Source organism: Carcharodon carcharias, chromosome 14, assembly GCF_017639515.1.
Source record: "Carcharodon carcharias isolate sCarCar2 chromosome 14, sCarCar2.pri, whole genome shotgun sequence".
NCBI lineage: Eukaryota > Metazoa > Chordata > Chondrichthyes > Lamniformes > Lamnidae > Carcharodon > Carcharodon carcharias.
The window spans coordinates 51,480,965-51,505,211 of record NC_054480.1 but is presented as its reverse complement, the minus strand read 5'-3'; the positions used below and the strand labels follow the sequence as shown (position 1 = coordinate 51,505,211).

Genomic DNA, 24,247 nt, shown 5'->3' with positions numbered 1-24,247 from the left:
GTCCTGTACAAAATCAGACAAATGCCCATCCTAATCAGTATCCTATTATTCAAATAGGAGGTAATTTCAACAGCCTACTGGCCACAGACACTGTCATGGTCACTCTGACCAGTGAAAATGATAGCCATTAAATTAAGGCTTGAAAAGGTAAGTGGGAAGTTTTATTTTGTTGGGCTTTGAGTGCTTCTGCAGGCTCCAAATACAAAGTTTGGGCCTCTGCCACACCAGGTGATGCCGCCCCCCCCCCCTCCACCCCCAACCTCCCACAACTTCCAACCACAAATCCTGCTGAACCCCACCAACACCTCCCCCCCACCCACCCCCACAACTTACCAAAGGCCAGTGGGTAACCTCTGGGCCACCTGATCTTTGCTGCATTGAGTTTGTGCCGATGTCAAAATCGCAGGGCTGCATTTTCAGTTTTGAAGAGAAAGAAAAACTGAGAACAAAAGATCAGGGAAAATGTTTGTTAACAACAACAACAGCTTGTATTTATCTAGCACCTTTAATGTAATACTGTAAATGGTCCCAAAGTGCTTCACAGGGGCACTTGCTACTTGCACCACACCATCTTTATTGTTAAAGTTATCAATAAAGAAGAAAGTGGTCCAATCTGTATTTTGTAATATATAAAGGAATCTTAAGAGCCTTCCCTAATGGTTCACCAGGGTTAGACATGCAGACCAGGAAGGGCCCAGGATCATCTCTGTTCCATGCAGTTATCTGACCTCAGCTGAGGCAATAGTAGGGGTATCACTTGTTCAGTGCTTCCAGTATAAGGAGCAGAAAAGTGGGTTCATGCTTCTGTCACTATTCAGTATCCCATTCTGAGGAAAAACACATGTCTGGGCATCAGCCTCAGTTGCCTATCAACAGCCACTGTCATTTCTCACTTAACGGTAATGGTCACTTGGGCAATATACCAAACAGTGACCAACCATCAGTCGACTCCTCCAGGAGAGATGGGGAGAGGAGAACATCAGAGCATAAAGTAAATGAAGAAAAATGTAAAAATAAAAGTAAAGATGGAACAAAATTATCTTGTAATTGAGTCCGCACCTTTCAAAAGAATATGCATAACTTTTATGGTCCATCCTCAACTTTTACAATTCCTTGAAAGAGTTGAATAAGCAGGAGAAAACTTCCAAGAGGAAAACATCTGGTGAAATTTCTCCCTGACTCCTAAAGGTAATTGAGAGGAAATTCCAAAATATTGATCTGGTACAACAATTGGCATTACTGTTAGTATTCTACAGGTAAAAAACCTTGGTCCCTCTCGACACCAGAATGTCCCACAGAATATTTCACTATTTATATTTGCACGTATCTTTAGAACTTTCAAGCGTGTTTGCAATCAGATATTTGCACAGTTCATTTTTTAAAGCTCTTAATCATCACATCATTAATGATGTGATGAAATGTAGTTGACTCTTAACTGTCTTCTGAAACAGCCTAGCAAGCCACTAAGTTCTATCAAACCACAACAACAAAATAGGAATAGAACCAGGTGGATCAACCAGCATCAACCTAAACACTGGACATGACAAAGGCACACCCAACCCAATCAACCCTGCAGAGTCTTCCTCACTAACAGCTGGGGACTTGTGCCAAAATTGGTAGATCTGTTCCATAAACTAGTCAAGCAACAACCTGACATAGTCATATTCACAGAATCATACCTTTTAACCAGGTTCCTCCCATGCTCCTCCATCACCATCCATGGGTATGTCCTGTTCCACCAGCAGGCCAGACACACCAGGGTTGGCAGCACATTAATATGTGGTGGTGAGGGAGTGGCTCTAGGAGTCCTCAACATTGCCTTCAGACCTCATGAAGTCTCAGGGTATCAGGTCAAACATGGGCAAGAAACTTCCTGCTGATTACCACCTACCACCTGTTCTCAGCTGATGAATAATACATCTCTCCATCACCAAGACCACCTACTCCCATCTCCATAAAATTGCCTGCCTCAATTCATCAGTTGCTGAAACCTTCAACTGTCTCTTTGTTACTTCTCGACTTGACTTGACTACTTCGGTGCATTCCTGGCCAGCCTCCCACTTTGCACCCTCCAAATTATTGCTACCTGTACCCTAGTTTGCTCAAGCCCCATTCACCCATCACTCAGGTGCTCGCGAACCTGCATTGGCTCTTGGCCTTGGAACACCTCAATTTTAAAATTCTGATCCTCATTTTCAAAGTCCTCCACAGCTTCACTCCCTCCCTATCTCTGTAACTTGCTCCAACAACCTTCCAGCTTAAATATAAGCTTTTAATGGATGACTGTCACAAATTGTTGTTAAATAATAATTCTGACATCCATTTATATGGGAAACAACAAAAAACAAGGGACTTTCTAAAATGAATTAAAACAAATGTCATTATTGCTCATAATTAAGTGAATCCTAATGTTATTGCATACTCAACTATCCTCCAGACTGCTAACTATAGGTTCCTAACACTCTTTAGTTTTTCTCCATATGGTTAGGTCAAATAAACAAATGCAAAGGACAAATAACAGATTTTCTATCGCAGGCTGTCACCTCATTGGAGGGTATTAGCTGTTGGCTGATCCAGAGCTACATCCAAGTGCTGTAAACTGCAAGGAAAGTAGCTAAAATGTAGCAGTTTTAAGGCAAGTCATCTATATACAACATTTGATGCACTTAGTGCAACTCTTCTGTAAATAAACAGTAATTTGATGCAATAAGTTCATGTTTACTTGCAAATCAATCTGCTGTAAACATCATTTAGGGTAATTTTAGGTTTAACGAAACAAATAACGGAAAAGGAAATAGCAAAAGCTTGACAAATGTAAATAAAACTGAACTAAAATGAAGAAATGTATATAAAACTAAATATATTACAACACAGAATGAAGAAAATTAAACGTTTTATTAAAGAGCAATGACTAGGGTAAATTTGTGATTTATTATTGTGTCCCATTATTTGAAGGTCCTTTGTAATTCTCTGCTTATTATTATCCACCATATCAAGCCTTTGGCAATCCTACGTGTTAATTTGACATCGATGCAGTTAAAAAAAAGGATGATGTACCTGGATAAAATGTAGCTCTTTCAAGGTAACAGCTCCAGAATGTGAAGGTTATAATTCAGATAATGAACTGTTACACACGTGTTTTGCAACATATCTCAGTGCCGATTCTGACATAAATCGTATACAGTTAATCATAACGCTCACGTTTTACATCTTTTGAGAACCAAATAACCCAACAGAGCGTTTACCTTATACTGGCATTAACGTGTCACTCAGAAAATGCGGGACAAGCTGGCGCTTTTATTAGTACATATGTTCAGTGTGAACTATTGTTTCCCCTCAGCTTGATCATTTCCATTTTCCGGGGTGGGGGGGAATCCTCCGGTTTGAAAGCACTGGTTGCCATGGATTTCACTCAAACCTTCCCAACGAGCGAGCACATCCTCCTGGTGGCGTCAGAACAGTCTTGCTGGAGACGATTAGCCTGCAGCCCGTTGGCTCTGATCCTCTTGTACTTTACATACCATTCCCACTCTTTATACTTTATATGGGCAAGGCGCTGGGCGCAAGGTGTAATTGTCGCGGGTTGTTGAGTGACAAAACGGCGGCGTAAAGTAACTTTGCTAAGCAGAAACCCGAGGAACTTTCGCCGTGGGAAATTATTTTCGTGGTAACGCGTAAGTGTTAAGTATTAATAGTTGAGTTGCAATTGTCTTCACGCAGTGGCTACGAGTGTTTTTAAATGTTCCTGCATGATGGGACGTTGGGAAGAAAATTCAAACTAAACGAGGTTATTATTCCCGGTTTAAGGAGAGATCACGGAATCCTTTTCGAAACTTTAAAGCGGTTGCAACATTAGGAAACGAGGGGGAGAAGCACCTACACATTCAGTCAGCGTTAACCGTTACATACAGCCATTTATCTCCAGTTAAATAAGGCTTTTTTTAGTGTCCATTTGCATGGGTCCTCTAATATTGTCAACTCTGTTCATTACCAATTACTTCGTACAGTCTCTAGTAAGTAACATACTTTCCACATAAGGAAGTTAACCGAGCAGCTGTCTTGCTGGCTGTTTTTATTGTAGTTGTGATTTGGAGTACGCGGTTCATGTTATCCTATTTCTTGAAGATATTAAAACGTTTTATCCCTAATCACGGAATCAGCATAACCATAGCTAGTTTTTGATATGCTGGCAGTGCTTGTTTTGCATGTTACTGCGTAGCAGCTTGTGGTGACAGATTATAATGAATAGTGTTTATTAATGAGTCCAGTGTTTAAAAAACACAAATGTTTATCACCAATCTGCAAGTGCAACAGTTGGAGATATATAATAAATGTGCGCGTGGTTTCCTGTTTTGACATAAAAACAAATCTCTCGAAATAAAACCATTAATATTAAAAATAAACTGATGTGATTTCAAATGTAATTAAGAGTCGACAAACAAGGATCTATCTCACTGGAATGGATTTAATTAATTATTTTTCCTTACATTGTTATCAACGTGAATTCACTTTGACTTCGGTCAGCAATTTGACAAGATGCTTTTCAAAAGCTTAAATGTACACAATGTTCTATTTTGGATATACTGCATGTTGTTTAATGGAGGTTCTATACTTAGAGATCTGCAAGCTGTCATTTGTATTCCTTTAGAAATGTATAGCTAGAGACTAAGTCCGGTTTTTTCAGTTGAGCAGTTTACACCTCTGATTTATTAATCTTTCAGAAGTTGTTTCAATGTCCACACCAGCTGAACGTTGAATCCACTTAGTAATGTCAGTAATTTTCTATTATATTACATCCAGTTACAAGATGGAAAAGGCTTCTGTGAGTACGGTGTAACATCTTCAAAAGGCTCACTGAGAGGCAAGTAGTGTCGTTTATGAAACCTACTGTTGACAGAAATAAGTTTTAAATTAAACAAATTTAGATTTTTTAGATAACCAGAATCCTGGTTATCTACAGGATTGTACAAAGCCTTTTTGGAAATGTCAATTTAGATTTCAGAGTAATTCGCTGATGCCCATTTCATCTGGACAAATTATTGCAATTGATGCCAGGCACAGTGAAAAAAATCATTAATCTTTTGGATTTAATATCAAACAGGTTATTTGAACAAGCAAAAATAAAACTACAGAAGCCTCTTAATGGAACACTCCAACAAATGCTGTCTTTCTCCAAGTCTTTTATTAAACATGTATAACTGAATGTACATGGAATGAGGCCATAGAAATATACCACCTTTATTAATGCATAGTGCCCATATTTTTATATTAATAGTTCCACAAATCAGTGCAAAGTGAATTCCCTAAGTGTATATAAGACTTTTATTGATTAATTATTTGGAATTAAAATGCTGTAATTTCACAAGTCTCTGTGAGATGAGATTTGTATTTCATGATTTAGCTGACACAATCATTCATATTGAGTTAGCAATTAAAATGGTTAAAGTGCAAACTGCAATTTTTAAACAGGAACTAAGTTGTGTGGATAAAGACCATTGAGATGTGATTTATATTCTCCACTGCTGATAACTACAACTCATGAGTTATCAGATAAGCCCATTTGTGTTATAAATCATATTGTAGGCTCATTAAGACACAATAAGGGCAGCTTTTAGTTAGTCGTGCATACTTTATAGTGGCCTCGCGTGCTAAATATTAATGTTCATGAGTGATTATCTGGAATTTTCAGTCTCTATCTAATTTCTTATAGTTTGCTGCACTTTCTAAATGTGCTCGGCTATAGTGATGTGAGGAGCTGCAGTCAGGATGACGCTGCTGGCAGGAGACAGTTCGGACTATGATTACAGCGCCCTCAGCTGTGCCTCTGACAACTCCTTTAACCAAACAATCTACAATGAAACACAGACTCTAAAAGGTGTATTTTACAATAGAGCCCACCTCGTACATTCTCAAGAATACTTGTACGGCAGTGCAATTCCAGAAGATCGCAAACACCATGTTATAATAAATGTCGGAGGGATAAAATATTTATTGCCGTGGAACACACTGGATGACTTCCCTTTAACACGTCTGGGGCAGCTCCGATCTTGCCACAACTTTGATGAAATAATGAAAATTTGTGATGATTATGATGTGACATGCAATGAATTTTTCTTTGATCGGAACCCAGGTGCCTTTAGGACAATTTTGACTTTCCTGAGGGCTGGGAAGTTGAGACTTTTGAGAGAAATGTGTGCTCTTTCTTTCCAAGAGGAATTGTTGTACTGGGGCATTGAAGATGACAATCTGGAATGGTGCTGCCGTCGCCGATATCTGCAGAAAATCGAAGAATTTGCAGAAATGAACGCTATTGAGGAAGATCTGGCAGAAGGTGAAAAGCTAGGTGATTTTGTTGAGCCATCGAGATGTAATCACTTAATGACAAAACTCAGGGATATGGTGGAAAACCCTCAGTCGGGACTCCCAGGAAAAATCTTTGCCTGCCTTTCTGTTATATTTGTGACAATTACTGTCGTTAATCTATCCATCAGTACCATGCCTGACCTCCGAGCAGAAGAGGATAAAGTAAGTATGTTTTTGCACTTTAATTCACAACAATTCAAAATTACTAAAAAGGTTTACAGTTAAGGAATGGTATATTTTCAAATGTCAAAATGTAAGATGCGTTTTGGTTTCTACACTCAGCAGAGCTATTCTATCTAGTAATTTAGGAATTTGCAAATAAAATCTTAACACTGATAAATATTTGATAAAATTTATAATTACTAAATATTGCTAAAGTCAAATGCTTGGTTACATTTTGTTTTCCATTGTATAAAATATTTTGCATTAATATATTAATCAGTTTCATAGAATGAAAGAGGCCATTCAGCCCACCATGTCTGTGCCAGTTCTTTGGTAGGGCTTTTCAATTAATCCACTCCCTTTCCCTTTCTCAACAGACCATTAATTTTTTCCCATTCAAGTACTTATCCAATTCTCTTTTGAATGTTACTATTTAATCTGCTTCCACCATCCTCTCAGCTGGTATATTTTAGGTCACAACAACTCTGTGTAAAAACATGTTTCCTCATGTAGCCTCTTGTTCTTTTGTCAATCACCTTAAATCAGTGTCCTCTGGTTACCAACGCTTCTAACACTTGGAAACAATTTCTCCTCATTTATCTTATAACTATTTATGCTTTTGAACACCTCTATCAATCCTCCTCTTAGCCTCCTCTGCTCTAAAACTCCTTCTGCCCTCTCAGATGGATGCAAAAAATCCCACTTTACTATTTCAAAGAAGAGCAGAATAGTTTTCTCCAGTATCCTGGCCAATAGTTATCCCTCAATCAATATCATAGAAACAGATTATCTGGTCGTTCTTACATTGCTGTTTGTAGAAGCTAACTATAAGCAAATTGACTGCCTCATTTCCTCTATTACAGCAGTGACCACAATTCGGAAGGTCTTTGTTGACTGTAAAGTGCTTTTGGACATACTGAGATTGTGAAAAGAGCTATATAAATGCAATACTTTCTTTCTCTTTAAGGTGAACAACGCCAGCTTCCTCAGTCGTGCCACATAACTGAAGTTTATCTGCATATATGGGAAAGAAAGAGCACAAAAATAGATTGTCGTGTGACAAAAATGTTCCCTAATTATTTATATCATTCATAAGATCATACAAGCAATGACTGACAGGAAAAGCCCCATTGATCCACCCTGTCTGTCCCACAATCATCTCTGTACTACAAGCCTGGTTAGAACTATGGATCGCATTTGGGCTTTCATAATTTTCAAAGGACAGTTGCCAGGGGTCAAATGTGTACGTTCCACAAGACATCTGAGAATGTGCGTACCTCCCCACTCACTAAGTTGGTAACAATATGAGGGATAGCAGGAACAAAAGAACAAAGACAAGTACAGCACAGGAACATGCCCTTCAGCCCCCCAAGCCTGCGCCAATCATATTGCCTGTCAAACTAACACATTTTGCACTTCCGGGGTCCGTATTCCTCTATTCCCATCCTATTCATGTATTTGTCAAGCTGCCTCTTAAACACCACTATCGTACCTGCTTCCACCACCTCCTCTGGCAGCGAATTCCAGACACTCACTACCCTCTGCGTAAAAAAACTTGCACCGCACATCTCCTCTAAAGTTTTCTCCTCTCACCTTAAATCTATGTCCCCTAGTAATTGACTCTTCCACCTTGGGAAAAAGCTTCTGATTATCTACTCTGTCCATGCCACTCATAATTTTGTAAACTTCTATCAAGTCGCCCCTCAATCTCCCTCGCTCTAGTGAGAAAATCTGAGTTTCTCCAATCTCTCCTCATAACTAATAACCTCCAGACCAGGCAGCATCCTGGTAAACCTCCTCTGCACCCTCTCCAATGCCTCCATATCCTTCTGGTAATGTGGCGACCAGAATTGCACGCAATATTCCAAGTGTGGCCTCACCAAAGTTCTATACAGCTGCAGCATGACTTCCCAGCTTTTATACTCAATACCCCTGCCGATGAAGGTAAGTATGCCATATGCCTTCCTGACTACCTTATCCACCTGCGTTGCCACTTTCAGTGACCTGTGGACCTGTATACCCAGATGCCTCTGCCCGTTGATACACTTAAGGGTTCTGCCATTTACTGTATAATTCCTACCTTTATTAGACCTTCCAAAATGCATTACCTCGCATTTGTCTGGATTAAACTCCATCTGCCATTTCTCCGCCCAAGTCTCCAACCGATCTATATCCCATTGTATCCTTTCACAATCCTCTTCACTATCTGCAACTCCTCCAACCTTAGTGTCATCTGCAAACTTATTAATTAGCCCAGTTACATTTTTCTCCAAATTATTTACGTATACTACAAACAGCAAAGGTCCCAGCACTGATCCCTGCAGAACACCACTAGTCACATTCAGAAAAGCACCCTTCCACTGCTACCCTCTGTCTTCTATGACCAAGCCAATTCTGTATCCATCTTGCCAGCTCACCTCTGATCCCGTGCGACTTTACTTTCTGTACCAGTCTGCCATGAGGGACCTTGTCAAAGGCTTTACTGAAATCCATGTAGGTAACATCCACTGCCTTTCCATCGTTGATCATCTTTGTCACTTCCTCGAAAAACTCGATCAAGTTAGTGAGATACGACCTCCCCTTCACAAAACCATGCTGCCTCTCACTAATACGCCCATTTGCTTCCAAATGTTAGTAAATCCTGTCACGAGGACAGTTCTTTAGTAGGGCTGTTCAATTAATCCACTTCCTTTCCCTTTGCAGAGGACAGCACTAACCCAAGAGACTTGGATGGGCACATATACAGGATTAAAAAACAAACTAGACACCAGGAATCAACCATTTGATCATGTGGGACAGGGCATTGCCCAATCCACACATGCCCATGCCTACACTTTCAGTCACTGAATATTTTGGGCTTCCATCTTAAATATGGCCATAAATGTGCATCAGAACCCAAACTGCTACCAATTTGGAAATTTGCATTGGAGTATACAGTAATCCAGTTCAGATAATTTAAGATTGCAAATTCAGTTTCATTCTTACAACTGGTTAAAATTCAATATATCCTTTGCTCACAATTCACTTAGAAATAATTTTGTAAAACAGATCATTATCCTTTTATACTCTGAGGAAAATGACAACAAGCTCCCTTAAAGAGAAAAATGTCTAAAGGAATATTTTTCAATTAAAGTTTTCGCTCATTTTACGTTACAAAAACTCTCCTGTTTATTGATTTAAATATTAATATTATTATCCAGAGGTAGACCCTTGATTTGGATATCCCTACCTGCTAGCCTGTTCCAGTAATGTCAACAATAAGTGGTGCATGTGAGCAGACCTATAGGAAATGACATCCCTGCAACTTCAAACCACCTTCAGACAAATCGGAAGGTGTGTGATCCTGAGAAATTACACTGTAAGGTGGGGAAACATAGACTGCAGCAACTGTCAGATTTTTCTAAAGTCATGGCCGTAATAGTTTCTTTTATCACCACATTAACACACTTTTTTCAAGTGACATCCTAGATTTGGTCAACATGATTGAGACTCAAGACTTGAATATCTCTATGTGGTAGGAAAGTGGGTGCTTTTACAAGAACATATGAGATAAACCTGATGAATATACTTTTTCTTTATGAAATGGGGGGGATTGTTTTAAATATAAAAATATATTGAACCCCTCAAGCCTGTTCTGTAATTCTATTAGATCATGGCTGATCTGTACCTCAACTTCTTTTACTAGCCTTTGGTCCATATTTGTTGGTGCCTTCAGCCAAGAAAAATATATCTTTCTCAGTCTTGAAAACTTCGATTAACCCAGCACCCACAGCCCTTTCTGGAGACAGTTCCAGATTTTCACTACCCTTTGTGTGAAAAAATATTTTGTTCTTTCACTCCTAAATAACCAGGCTCCCCTTTCTTCTGGGTTCCTCCACCAGTGGAAAATGTTTCTCTGTGTTTGCCCTGCTGAGACTTTTATCATTTTATATGTCTTGATCAGATCAGTCTTGTACCTTCAACGCTCAAGGGAATGCAAGTTAACTTAATACAATCTCTCCTCATAATTTAAGCCTTTAAGTGCCATTCTGGTGAATTTATGCTGTATCCCCTCAAAGGCCAGTATATCTTTCCTGAAGCGTGGTGCACAAAAACTGTACAGCGTACTCCCGGTGGATTCTGCCAAGACTCTGTACAAATGAAGCATAGCTTCCTCATTTTTGTATTTACATCCCCTTGTATTAAAGGGCAACTTTCCACTAGACTTAACATACATGTACACTCACTTTTAGTGATTTTTGTACACATTTCTAAATGCTTTAGGTTCTCACCATTAAGAAAATACTTTGATTATGTTTTTCTTAGATCTAAGGTGCGTGGACTCATGCTTCCCCATATTGAGCTTCATCTGCCAAAATTGTCCCCACTCACTTAGTCTAGTCATGTGGGACTTCAGTGAAAATTGTGCCTGATATTTCAGTCTTCTAATTTGTTTTATTCAAAACACAGTAGTCCCAAAATCATGGGATTCAGTACTTTTCTTGATGGGAATATAGCTTGGAGGTGCAAGTACTTTGACCTCCACACTTATTTCTCCAAACTGCACTCTCGCCAAGAGAATTCTGTCAACGTGCTGTCGAAGAAGCCTTGGTGAAGTTCCACAGTGCATCTTGAATATGGTACATGCTGCTGCCACTGTGCATCCAATGATGGACTGAATGTTTTAGATGGATGGATGGGGTGGTGATCAAGGGGGCTGCTATGTCCTGCATGGTATAGAGATTTTGAGTGTTCTTAGAGCCATACTCATTCAAAAAAGTGGAGAGTATTTCATCATACTCCTGACATTGGTTGGGGGTGAACGGGAGGCAGTGACCAGCATTGTTCATCAGTTTTAATGTAGAGCCAGGAGCAGTCGTTCATTTTTTTTTAAAGGCCTGCTTATTTGGTGGCAGCCTGTAGCACTGCCTTTATGGACGCCTGGTTAGGCCGCAGGTTGACTCGATTTTCCATCTGCAGGCAGCTGGCAAAATGGACCAGGCCTCCAGCTGTGATTATTAGGTGGCCAATTGGTGTGCCAGATGGGGGCATGAAGTCCACACAAGAGGAATCTCTACCTCAGTGGGTGGGATTTTCAACTTCAGTGAGTGACTAAAACAGGAAAAGCCCATCCACCTGATTTCTCATGTCATTGACATCAATGAAAAGGAAACTTGGGGAGGATGTGTAACAGATGACTGATCCTGCCTGTTGCACACCTCTGCCAAAGTTGAAAGTTCAACACCAATGATACAGTTAGACGTTACATTAACAGCTGCTTTAATGATAGTGCTGATAATCTAGTTTATAACTGAGGATAAACAAAACAACTAACTACAGATTTAACTAATCACCGTTCTTAGATAACATGGACTGAAACTTTGTATTATACTAAGTTAATGAAAGGCTGAAACCTAGTATTACTGAGCCAAGTTATTGTTCCACAGCCATCGATCCAAAGATAATATGTATTTTTTTTCATTAGCAATCAATAAAATAGAGTTGGTTCATTAAAATCAATAGGCGTTGCTGGCAGTATTTGTGCCCATGTTAGCACTATGTTATAATAAAATGGTAGTTTGTTTTTATTCTTTCACGGGATGTGGGTGTCACTGGCTTGGTTGGCATTTACTGCCCACCCCTAATTACCTTTGAGAAGGTGGTGGTGAGCAACCTTCTTGAACTGCTGCAGTCAATGTGGTGTTAGGAAAGAAGTTCCAGGATACTGACCCAGCAAAAGTGAAGGAATGGCGATTTGGTTCCAAGGATGGTGTGTGGCTTGGAGGGAACATGCAGGTGATGGTGATCCTGCAAGTTCTCCTGTATTAAAATACAGAGATAGTTTCCAGCGCTTTGGAAGTTTCCACTCACTTTGTCTCCTGAAGTAATAATTGGTGCTTTTTTCATCTATTTTTAAAACAAACTTTTTGAATTCATGAACTTGAATTCTAAGCTTCAGATAATGGTGCAAAGCTTTATGGTATAGTGCAAATGTATCTGCAGCTCTTTGCTGATGCTGACATGATATCAGGCAGCTCAGAGACTGAAGGAGGGGTTATGGGGAAATGTGATCTAAGATGTGGAGGGTGCAATTGTTGACCATGGGGATCCCAGGGCAGCTGTGGCCCACATTGTTCCAGTGGAGCCTAGAAGAACATTCTGTTCCTCCCATCCCCATAATAATAATTATTTACTCATATTTGGGACATCTTTCTCTTCACCACTTGGTACAACTTTGCATGAGGCTCCCGGCAGGCCTGCCTAATAGAAGACCCTAGCAAATATGGCTGAACAGTAAGTGGTGCACTGTGAATGTAACTGTAGTACAGCTTGCTTTCATGAGGCAGGCCTCTAATTTCTGAGGGGATCTTCTTAAAACACAATTCTGAACATTTTCCAATTAAGGAGAGCTCCTTATTAAGTCACCGGTGCTTATATTTAGCCTTGGACCTTGAAAAGTTAATTACTTTGCCTATGTTGTCTGATTAGCAGACAACTCCTACCAGAGTCTTGCATCATTAGCTGTTCCTCACCTCATAGTGTTTCTACTGCCTCTTCACCTATTCTGAAATTCCTCATTTCCACTGTGATAATTGTGTATTTTATCAATGCTACTCCCCAAATTCCCTGTCCTCTCTAATGGCCCTATTGCTTCAAATATTTAGCTCCCAATCAAGCCTGGTCCATTACATCATACTCTTTTGCAGAATTTCTGCTTCCAGCTCAGTTTTATTTCTCATGCTATGTGCATTTGTGTACAGAATTCTTAGCTGGGTAAATGTACGCTCCCTGCCCATATATTCTGCAGGTCTTCTTCCCACACATTTTGATTTGTTGTGTAGATTTTCCCTTCCCATCTATGCCTAAGAGTTATTGATGCATACATTTGGCTTGCTGAACTGTCTTTTACCAGCCAGTTTGGGCTATAGCAGCATTTGCATTAACATGCTCCAAATCTGTCTACAGAATTGCTGAGTATTAATTAACACTTTCCAATTATCAAAGAGTAAGTCAGACAAAACACCACAAATTAACAATTGTTTGTTAATTTAGTATCGAAGTTAGCTGCACTTAAACTGAGTTGGGAAATGATTAGTAGAAAGATTAATTGATTAAATAAATAAGACAGACCAGAAGCAGTTCAATTATGTCATAGTAACGTAACATGAACTGCTTTCTGATTATAAATTTAGAGTTGAGATCAGTGTCTGAGACATTGATAGGATGTAAATTGATAGGATTAAAACATTTTGCAAGTAGATGAACTTACATTCCTTAGCACCCTAAACCAGGTACGATTCAGGTGAGGTGCAGTGATGGAACGGTGGAATGGAATTCTTCCTCTGGTCTCAGAATAAATCAGATGAGTGGTGGACATCAATTAGATAAGTTCAGAGGTGATTGGGATAGAGGTGAAAGTGGGTCTGGAGCTATCTTCTAACACTCTAATCCTGCCCGTATGAAACATGCCCTTAGCTTTGACTTCCCACCTGCAATATTACAAAAGGTCGACTAGAATTTTTATAAATAATCATGGGAATATAATATTTTTCTACTTGTTGTTGACTCATCACATCTTACATATCAGCCCATTACTTCAACCTCAGGGGCATCATACCTGGGGGGTATCCCAAGGATGCACTACCCACCACCCCCCCCCCCCCCCCACCACCCCACCCCAGCCCCTTTCGGAAGTCCCCACATAAGGATTGCACGGCAATTGTCTGAGAAGTTCAAACTTCTATTGGGCAATTACCCTGCACCGGAAACAATCCAATAGTCTGACCTCAATCACAGACTTCAGGTGGTCCCACCTGTGCTACAGGAATAGTTGCCCAGGAAATGTCGGAGGACTTAAAACCACTTCTAACTCCTGGGTAATCCCCCCACCCCCCACAGGACTCCCCGACTACCTGACACTTCCCCAACTAATGTCCTGAACCCGGACTACACTCAACCACCCCAAGTACCATCCCCTGCCCCCCACACCCCCAACTATTGCCCCGACCCCCCAAGACTACCCTTCCAACCCCTGAATATCCCCTCACACCCCCAACTACCCTACCGACACCCCGATACCCTCACCCCCCGACTACCATCCCAATCCAGCAACTACCATCCACATCCCCTGACTGGCCACCCGATGCAGCCCACTGACCGTCCAAACCTCCTGTCCCCAGCTACCCTCCCAACCTCATCAATGACCACCTGAACAGTCCCCACTGATCAGCGCCCCACTGATCAACACCCCGCAATGAGCACCTCGCACCCCCCAACCCCCCCACAGCCCTTCCTACCACTCACTTTACCTTCTCCCTGTTTTCTCAAAGTGGCTGAACCTTTAAACTTACCTGCTTTACAGCAGTTAATGCTCCAAAAAAAGAGTCGTGGCTTCCTTTCTCCCGACTCTACTGCACTAGACTGAGGATCCCTGAACAGCTGCATTGCATTTTTCTCACCCGGCCTGAGTCGGAAGATCGGGTGAGGAAGGTGCAGCTCCTGATAAGGTAAGTATAAACGATAGGAGCGGCAATCCAACGGTGATTGCCACTCCACAGAAGTTCTGACCCATCATCTCACTTTACTTTGGTGCTTGGCCTCACGACTTCCCCATCACTCCCTGTGAGCTGGAAACGATGCTGGGCCATGACTCCCCATGTCCAACACCACAGAAGATCAGTTGTGTATTGAAAACTCTTGAGAATTCCCACCATAACACTTACTTCCTATTGCCATGATTTGATAATGTTTCTGTGACATTAGTAAAATTTGACTAATGCTTAAACCAATAAGTATCATTGTAACAGCTAAGGCCTACAACACATATTTTGTCCATAGGTGTCATGATTTGATTCCTGTTTTGGTTCCAACCCTTGATCTATATCAGCCTTTCTGTAGATAGGTGTAAAGTAATAGTATTACTGCCTGAGTAGCGGAGGTGAAAGCTTACCCCATAACCTTTATGCATGGGGAAACCCAGAATTACAGTTCAAATTTCCAGTCAGGTTCAGGACAGTTTTAAACCATATGTTGACATCTTGCTGTACCTGTGCTCATATTTGTAGAGTAATATGCTTAAACAATGCCCAGAAGTTTTCAATTACACTGAAATTATTCAGCTTAGTATTTTAAATGATAGCAACGATCATAAGTTTCATTGTATGAAAAAGATATTAGCATATCAGTTAAGATGCTACATCTCCATTATTTGTGTAAGTCTGAAAGAAATAATTTGATAGTTTCTGAAGCAGGTTTCAAATATAACAATTTGTTTAATTTTTGGAACTGTCAGTAGTGTTTTAAAAATTGGATGAAGAACCTCTATATAATTTTTATTGCAAAGACCATCTTTATAAGAGATTAGTAAATATTGTACAGTGTAAGTGGAAAATTTACTAATGAGTAACAGATTGCACAGTGGATAGGCATTGCTTATTAAACAAGTTAAAGACAAGGATTTAAATGGAAAAATCACCCAGATAGAATCCTACATTGGAAAAGAAATTGAGGATAAAATTTGTATTTTATGTATCCCACATATAGTTATAATTGAAGGAGATTTTAATTATTATAAAGTAGATTGGGATAGGGAAAATGTTTGTCGTAAAAATAAGTGGACTTATTACATGTTCAAGACCTTTTTCTCAATCAATGTTATAACTCAAGGAAGAAGATCGAAGCATCTAATGCAAATACATTCTAATAAGGCCTAAAGTATGTGAAAAATTTTGTTCTAATGGGCGAAAATAGTGTTGAGATAAATTTGAAACCAAAAAAGAAACATTTAATGCTTACCAGGCAAATAATAAAGTGAAAGCTAGGCATATCTAAAGGATATATAGAAAAAATACAAAAAGTGAAATTAGCAAGACTGAGAGGGAGTATGAGAAGAAATGAACAAACCGACATAAGGGCAATATGGAGGCTTTCTAAAGTCTCATTCATCACCATCAATGTCAATAATAAATCCTTAGTCCCCCTTCTTCCTCATCTGCAAGCAATCCCTCAGTGACAAGAACAGGGTCATGTAGGCTTGTTATCAAGCCAGTTGACTCTGATAATATGCTGCCCACACCATAAAATATTTGGCATGAACAGCAAGGCAGGAGTGGGAAGCCCATTTGTTAAACTTTAATGTTTAAAGAGCAGGAAGGAAGGAGTGGTCTTTCTTCGGGGGCTGCCCTTGGCTGATCACGAGGCGACACCTCTTAGGTCAAACATCCCCCCACCTCCTTCACACCACCTTCTGAAATTATTCCAAAGTGATTCTTAGTTCCTAATGTTTTAGTTCTGTTCTTTTCCTTTCTCAGCTTGGTAACTTTTAACCCCAGAACTGTCCTAGCTAGGCAAATCTTCCAGCTTAATTTTACTCCTCATGAATTTGATCTTTTCAAGCCGACCACAAGAACATAAAGAACATAAGAACGTAAGAAATAAAGCCATTCAGCCCTTTGAGCCTACTCTGCCATTCAACAAGGTCATGGCTAATCTTCTGCTTCAATGCCATTTTCCTGCACTATCCCCGTTTCTCTTGCTGTTTTTAATGTGTAGAAATCTATCCATCTCAATCTTGAACATACTCAACAACTGAGCCTCCACAGCTCTCTGGGACAGAGAATTCCAAAGATTCACCACGCTGAGTGAAGAAATTGCTTCTCACCTCAGTCCTAAATGGCCTGCCCCTTATTATGAGACTATGTCCCCTCCCTCGCCCCCCCCCGCCACCCCAAACAAGCCAGGGGAAACATCCTTCCTGCATCTATCCTGTCGAGCCCTATAAGAATTTTGCATGTTTGAATGAGATCACCTCTCATTCTTCTAAACTCCAGAGAATAAAGGCCCAATCTATTTAATCTTTCCTCAATGGACAATCCCTCCATCCCAGAAATTAGTTTGATGAATCTTTGTTGCACTCCCACTATGGCAAGTGTACCTTTTCTTAGGTAAGGAGACCAAAACTGCACAGAATACTCCAGGTGCGGTCTCACCAAGACTCTATATAATTGTAGTAAGACATCTTTACTCCTATACGGAAATCCTCTTGTAGTAAAGGCCAACATACCATTCGCCTTCTTAATTGCTTATTGTGCCTGCATGTTAGCTTTCAGTGACTCATGAACAAGAACACCCAAGTCCCTTTGAAGTTTAATACTTTCCAGCCTCTCACCATTTAAGCAATACTCTGTATTTCTGTTTCTTGTACCGAAGTGGATAACCTCACACTTATCCACTTTGTATTCCGTCTGCCAAATTTTTGCCCACTTGCTTAGCCTCTCCAAATCCCTTAAAGCGTCTTTGCATCCTCCTCACAACTCATACTTCCACCTAGTTTTGTGTCATCTTCAAATTTGGAAATATGACATTTAATGCCTACATCCAAAACGTTGATATGGATTGTGAATAACAGGAGCCCAAGCACTGATCCTTGTGGTTCCCCACATCTACCATATTCCAATGTAGAGAACCATAGAGACTTTCGGGTTTTAGCTGCTCTCTCTGTCCTGGACCTGACAAACTATGAATTGTCAGGGATATCTTCGAAAGTATTTTCCTTTCAAAATCATTTTCCATGGAAATGTGAATCACACGGGCCTTGGATCCAAGTAGTAATGTTGATTAGCTGCCTGTGAGAACCCAAATCCCTTTCATATTGGAACTAAATTTAAAGCATGACACTTTACTATCTAACATTTCAACACTTTTCTGGGACATTGTAGAGTCACAGTCTAGCCACTGTTAGCACCCAGGCTGCTGCCATTGTCTTGAATGCATCTTTTACCCAATAAAACAATTTGGGCTTCCTTTAATCTTGGACAATCAAACCACCCAGGCTTGCTGTCAGGCAGACGTCAGGTCAGGTCACATGACCACCTTCATTTTGCCTTAAATTAAAGGCACAGTCCAAAAACATAACAATCTTATAAACCTCATAATTGTAACAATTAATTCTTGGGTTAGGAGTGTCACTGACATGACCAACTTTTGTTGCCCATCCCTAATTACGCTTGAGAAAATGATGGTGAGCAGCCTTCTTGAACTGCTTCAGCCCGCCTGGTGTAGGTACAGTGAAATTAGAAAGGCAATTCCTGGACCTTGACCCAAAGAGTGAAGGAATGATGACATAGTTCCAAGTCAGGATGCTGGGTGACTTGGAGGGGAATTTGCAAGTGGTGGCGCGCCCATGCACCTGCTCCTTCTAGGTGATAAGAGGTCACAATTTTGGAAGGTGCTGTCAAATGTGCCATGTCAAATTGACACAGTGCCTCTTGTTGATGCAATTACCATGTGCCCACGGTTGAGGGAATGAATGTTTAAGGTGATGGATAGGTTCCGATCAAGCAGGCTGCTCTGTCCTGGGTGGTGTCAGGCTTCTTGAGTGTTATTGGAGCTGCACTCATCCAGGCAAGTGGAGAGTATTCCATCACACTCCTGACTTCTGCTTTGTAGATGGTGGACAGGCTTTGGGGAGTCAGGAGGCGAGTTAATCAACACAGAATACCCAGCCTCTGGCCTGCTCATGTAGCTACAGTATTTATGTAGCTGGTCCTGTTAAGTTTCTGTTTGACATTAACCCCTGGGATGTTAATCGTTGGGAATTCCGTAACGGTAATGTCATTTAAAGTCAAGGCAAGCTGATTAGGTTCTTTCATGTTGGAGATGCTCATTGCCTGGCACTTGTGTAGTGCAAATGTTACTTGCCACTTATCAACCCAAGCCTGAATATTATCCAGGTCTTGTTGTATGCGGGCCAGGCTAGACTGTTTCATTATCTGAGGAATTGCAAATGAAACTGAACACAGTTCAAACATCCCCATTTCCAACCTTGTGAAGCAGGGAAGGTCATTAATGAAGTAGCTGAAGATGGTTGGACCTAGAACACTGATCTGAGGAACTCCTGCAGCAAATGCCCCGGGGCTGAGATGATTGGCCTCCAACAAACACAACTATCTCCCTTTGTGTTAAATATGACTCCAACCAGTGGAGAATTTTACCTTGATTCCCATTGACCTCAATTTTATTAGGATTCCTTGTTGCCACAGTGAAATGCCTTGGTAAGGGCAATCATTTTCACCGCACCCTGGAATTCAGCTCATGTTTGAACCAAGGCTGTTATGACATCTGGAACTGGGTTGCCTTGGTAGAATCCAAACTGAGCATCAGTGAGCAGGTTATTGCTGAGTAACTCCCAACAACCTTCACTTTGATGATTGAGAATAGACTGATGGGTGATAATTGGCCAGATTGGATTTGTCCTGCTTATTGTGAGGTAGGTAGATGCCAGTGTTGTAGCTTCTATTGCCTGTATTTTTGATTATGCCACCAGTTTCCTTCCTGGCCTTCGATTTTCCAATCTCTTTAAAAACTCCAACTTGTTCAAACCTCAGCTACAAGTCTTCAAGTCGATCCTGAGCTCACCTCACAATATCTCTGCAATCTCCTCTGACCTTACATCCCCTGTCATATTCTTCCATCCTCCGACAGTGGTTTTTTGTGCAGCCCCCTGCCTTTTCATCCAGCCATTGGTAGTTGCACATTCAGTTGCTGCAGGTCCACTTTCTGCACAAAACCTTCCACCTTTTAAAAATCCTTTCAAAAATCCTTTCAAAACAGCTCTTCAACTAAGCTTCCGGTCACCTTTCCTGATGCTGGTGCTTATTCTTTTTATTGTCTATTTTTTCTTCTCCTCCACACATAAATAGCATTAGGACATTCTGTGCATTAATTTTCATCTAAATGGCACTGTTGGATTACAAGAGCAGTAAGAGTACAGGTAACAAATTGTCCACTGAGGCATCAAAGCGGCAAGAAAATAGCTTAATTACTAATGAAATACTTTGCCTGAGTACTCAGAGGATGTAGATATTCAGATTGTATAACTACTATCGTAAAAGATATTATCTAAAGAGAAATCCACTAAAGAAGAGAGAGAAATGTTTTTTTCACCTCTATTTTGATGGACACTTGAGGCTCACAAAAAATAAAAGTCCAGTTTCACCAATGCTAAGGATATTGCTTCCATTTTGATTTAACATACTTGCTTTAGAGTACAGTAGTTACATTTTGGTACCTCATGCACACTGACCTGGTCTATCTGAACAGGATCAAAATTTAAATGTGAAGTGGCTGTGTAAATTTTTTAAGTGATGACAAGACTGGGCTCACCTGGGATTGCATCTGCTACCACAACCGTATAGTCTGTTAACATTAACACATGAAATATGACAAATTACGAGAAAGTGACCAATTCGTATAGGTAATATATGCCAGAAGGAGTCAGCATCTTCAAAAAAACAGAGGACGAAAGATTAGAAGATGACTACCAGAAAAAAACAGTATATTATTAAAAGCAACAGTGGAATAAAAAAGTATATTTATATTTATCCAGTGAAGAAATACCCATAAGAAGTTAACAAAAATAGAGTAAAATTTTGATAAGGTACAATCTAGAAAATGTAAAAATTCTTTTGAAAACAGTAGTCATTTATTTACTGTTCTTTACTATTTTTCATCTGCAGGGTGAATGCTCACAGAAGTGCTACAACATTTTCATAGTGGAGACTGTCTGTGTAGGTTGGTTTTCTCTGGAGTTTGTGTTGCGTTTCATACAGGCTCGCAGCAAATTTGTTTTCCTGAGGACCCCACTAAATATCATTGACATTATAGCTATCTTACCCTATTACATTACCCTTCTGGTGGACAACACATCAGTGGAAAATGGAAAACCTGGAGGAGGAAGCAGCTACCTTGACAAAGTGGGCCTGGTTCTGCGAGTCCTCCGTGCCTTGAGGATTTTGTATGTCATGCGGCTTGCCAGGCACTCCCTTGGACTACAGACACTGGGGCTAACAGCTCGCAGATGCACACGTGAATTTGGTCTCCTCCTTTTATTCTTGTGTGTGGCCATTGCACTCTTTGCCCCATTGCTCTATCTTATTGAGAATGAGATGTCTAGCTCACACGAGTTCACAAGCATACCAGCATGTTACTGGTGGGCTGTTATCACCATGACAACAGTGGGCTATGGAGACATGGTGCCACGTAGTATCCCAGGCCAAGTGGTAGCATTAAGCAGCATTTTAAGTGGCATTCTTCTCATGGCCTTTCCTGTAACCTCCATCTTTCACACTTTCTCTCGCTCATATGTGGAGTTAAAGCAAGAACAGCAAAGAGATCAGAGAAGATTACAATTTATGGTCAAATCTAAATCACAGATGAACAATGGTTCACAAGAAAGTGAGAACTTATTTTCAAGTCTCTCTTCAGAACCAAGAGAAAACTAAGCTACATTATTTTGAGATTAAACAGCAGATGCGAGAAACAATCTTCATTTGTGAAACATGGTGCACTTTCTTTTCGCAGAAAAAGGAATTTGAGTCACTATCAGATATTTACTGTAGTATGTCTGAATGTGAAATGTTTTTTGGGAATGCAGTAACTTATAACTATCTGGACAACACACCAAATATTTAAGGGTGATTTCAAAGTATATTTTATTTCAATCTGCCTAGAAGTGATCAGTTGGAGAAATTTGCATGGTGTTGAATTCAGGCAAAATTTAGCATAAAGAAGCTGAACAGCTGTTTCAGCATTGGTTGCCCCACTGAACATTTCAGAAATCATTATTGATAATTATACAATAACCAACATGTGTAATAACCCACAACATATCACACCAAGTACTGTCAAAAGGAACAAATAACCACCTACCATAATTCTACATGTGACATGAATGAGGGTTGCCTGAAATATCTGAGGAAGCAATAGCCATTTTGTTGGACTTTTTAGGATGTTTCTTTTTAGTTTTGAAACTGTTTGCCTTCCCAAGCATAAATTATTTCATCTGAACTGCAGTCTAATTGGTAGGGGAAAAAATGAATGCAGTCCAAAAGCTAAAATAAATCAAAACTCAGTGTTTCAAAAATTCTGTGTGGAACTTACATTCTCAGCAAGCAGAGAATCTACAATCAGTACCTGTGCTATAAACAATTTAAGTAAGATCAAGCTTTAAAAAAGTCAGACTTTTGAATGATATTTCAGCCCTGAACACGAGACAGTCATTTTTTCAAAAGTCAAGTGATTTGGTTGGCAAACTGTTGCTAAATAGTTTAAATGATAGATACGTTTTGACCTTGGAAATTTTTTTGTTGAGCTAATTGGAGAATTTAAAGGCATTTTGCAATTCCTGAGGAGTCTCTTCAAAATGGGCTATGTTCTTAACTCTTCACTAGGATGATTCCTTTTGCTGAACTGCATACAGATAAAAAGGAAGTTGGAGAATTGTAAACTTGTGATTTGTTGCCCTGCCACGATGTAGCCTTGAGATGGCGGCGGGGACTAGTTATCCTGTAAAGACCGCCTTCTTGTGCCACTTTTTGTATTGTTACCTATGTTAACTTTAGATACCATTTTAGGCAGTAGTTGGAAAGCTAGCACTTGAGATTCAACTTCTGTGAGGACAGAGCATTTATATAGAATTACGTACAACACAGAAACAAGTCAATTGGTCCAACTAGTCGTGCCGCTATTTATGCTCTACGCAAGCCACCTTCCACCCTTTCATCTAAACCTATCATTGTATAACCTTAGAATCATTACAGCACAGAAGAAGGCCATTTGGTCCATTGTGCCTGTGCTGGCTCTCTTTAGAAGCAATTCAAGCACTGCCACGCCCTCGCCCTCTCCCCACATCCCTGCACATTCCTCCTTTTCAGATATTCAGAAAATATAGAAAAAATTACGGCACAGAAGGAAGCAACTCTGCCCATTGTGTCTGCGTTGGCCAAAACACACAACTCCCAGCTTAATCCCATTTTCCAGCACTTGGTCTGTATCCCTGGAGGTTACGGGACTTCAGGTGCATATCCAGACACTTTTTATATGAGTTGAGGGTTTCTGCCTCATCTACCCTTTTAGGCAGTGAGTTCCAGACCCCTATCAACTTCTGGGTGATAATCTTTTCCTCATCTCCCCTCTAATCCCTCTACCAATCACTTTACATCTGTGCCCCCTATTCACTGACCTCTCTGCTAAGGGAAATAGGTCCTTACTATCCACTCTATCCAGGCACCTCACAACTTGATACACCTCAGGCAAATCTCCCCTTGCCTCCTCTGTTCCAAGGAAAACAAACCAAGCCTATCCAGTTTTTCCTCATAGTTGCAATTTTCAAGCCCTGGGTAAAACCTTCGTAAATCTCCTCTGTACCCTAGTGAAATTGCGTCCTTTCTGTAATGAGGTGACCAGAACTGCACACAGTACTCAAGTTGTGGCCTAACTATTGTTTATATAGCTCCAGCATGATCTCCCTACTCTTTTATTCTGTGCCTCAGCTAATTAAGGAAAGTATTCCATATGCCTTCTTATCGTCCTGTCTTGCTACCTTCAGGGATTTGTGGATGTGCACTCCAAGGTCCCTCACTTTCTCTGCACTTCTTAGTACCCTCCCATTTATTGTGTACTCCTTTGCCTTGTTTGACCTCCCTAAATGTATCACCTCCCACTTCTCCAGGTTAAATTCCATTTGCCACTTTTCTGCCCACCTGAGTACTTTGATATCTTCCTGCAGTCTACAGCTTCCTTCCTCACTGTCAACCACGTGGCCAATTTTTGTATCATCTGCAAACTCCTTGATCATTCCTCCTAGATTTAAGTCTAAATCATTAATATATACCACAAAAAGCAGGGGACCTGGTATTGAGCCCTGCGCAACCCCACTGGAAATAGCCTTCTAATTGCAAAAATA

The 24,247-nt window shown here is 40.4% G+C and overlaps 1 protein-coding gene across 1 annotated transcript; it reads left to right on the top strand.

The window, feature by feature from the left end:
- Positions 1-5,766: 5,766 nt before the first annotated feature.
- Positions 5,767-21,826, top strand: kcng1 (potassium voltage-gated channel, subfamily G, member 1). Its single transcript, XM_041205124.1, has 2 exons — positions 5,767-6,525; positions 21,021-21,826. Exons 1-2 carry the CDS (start codon positions 5,767-5,769, stop codon positions 21,783-21,785), a joined length of 1,524 nt encoding a protein of 507 aa, XP_041061058.1. The 3' UTR covers positions 21,786-21,826.
- The last annotated feature ends 2,421 nt before the right edge of the window (positions 21,827-24,247 follow it).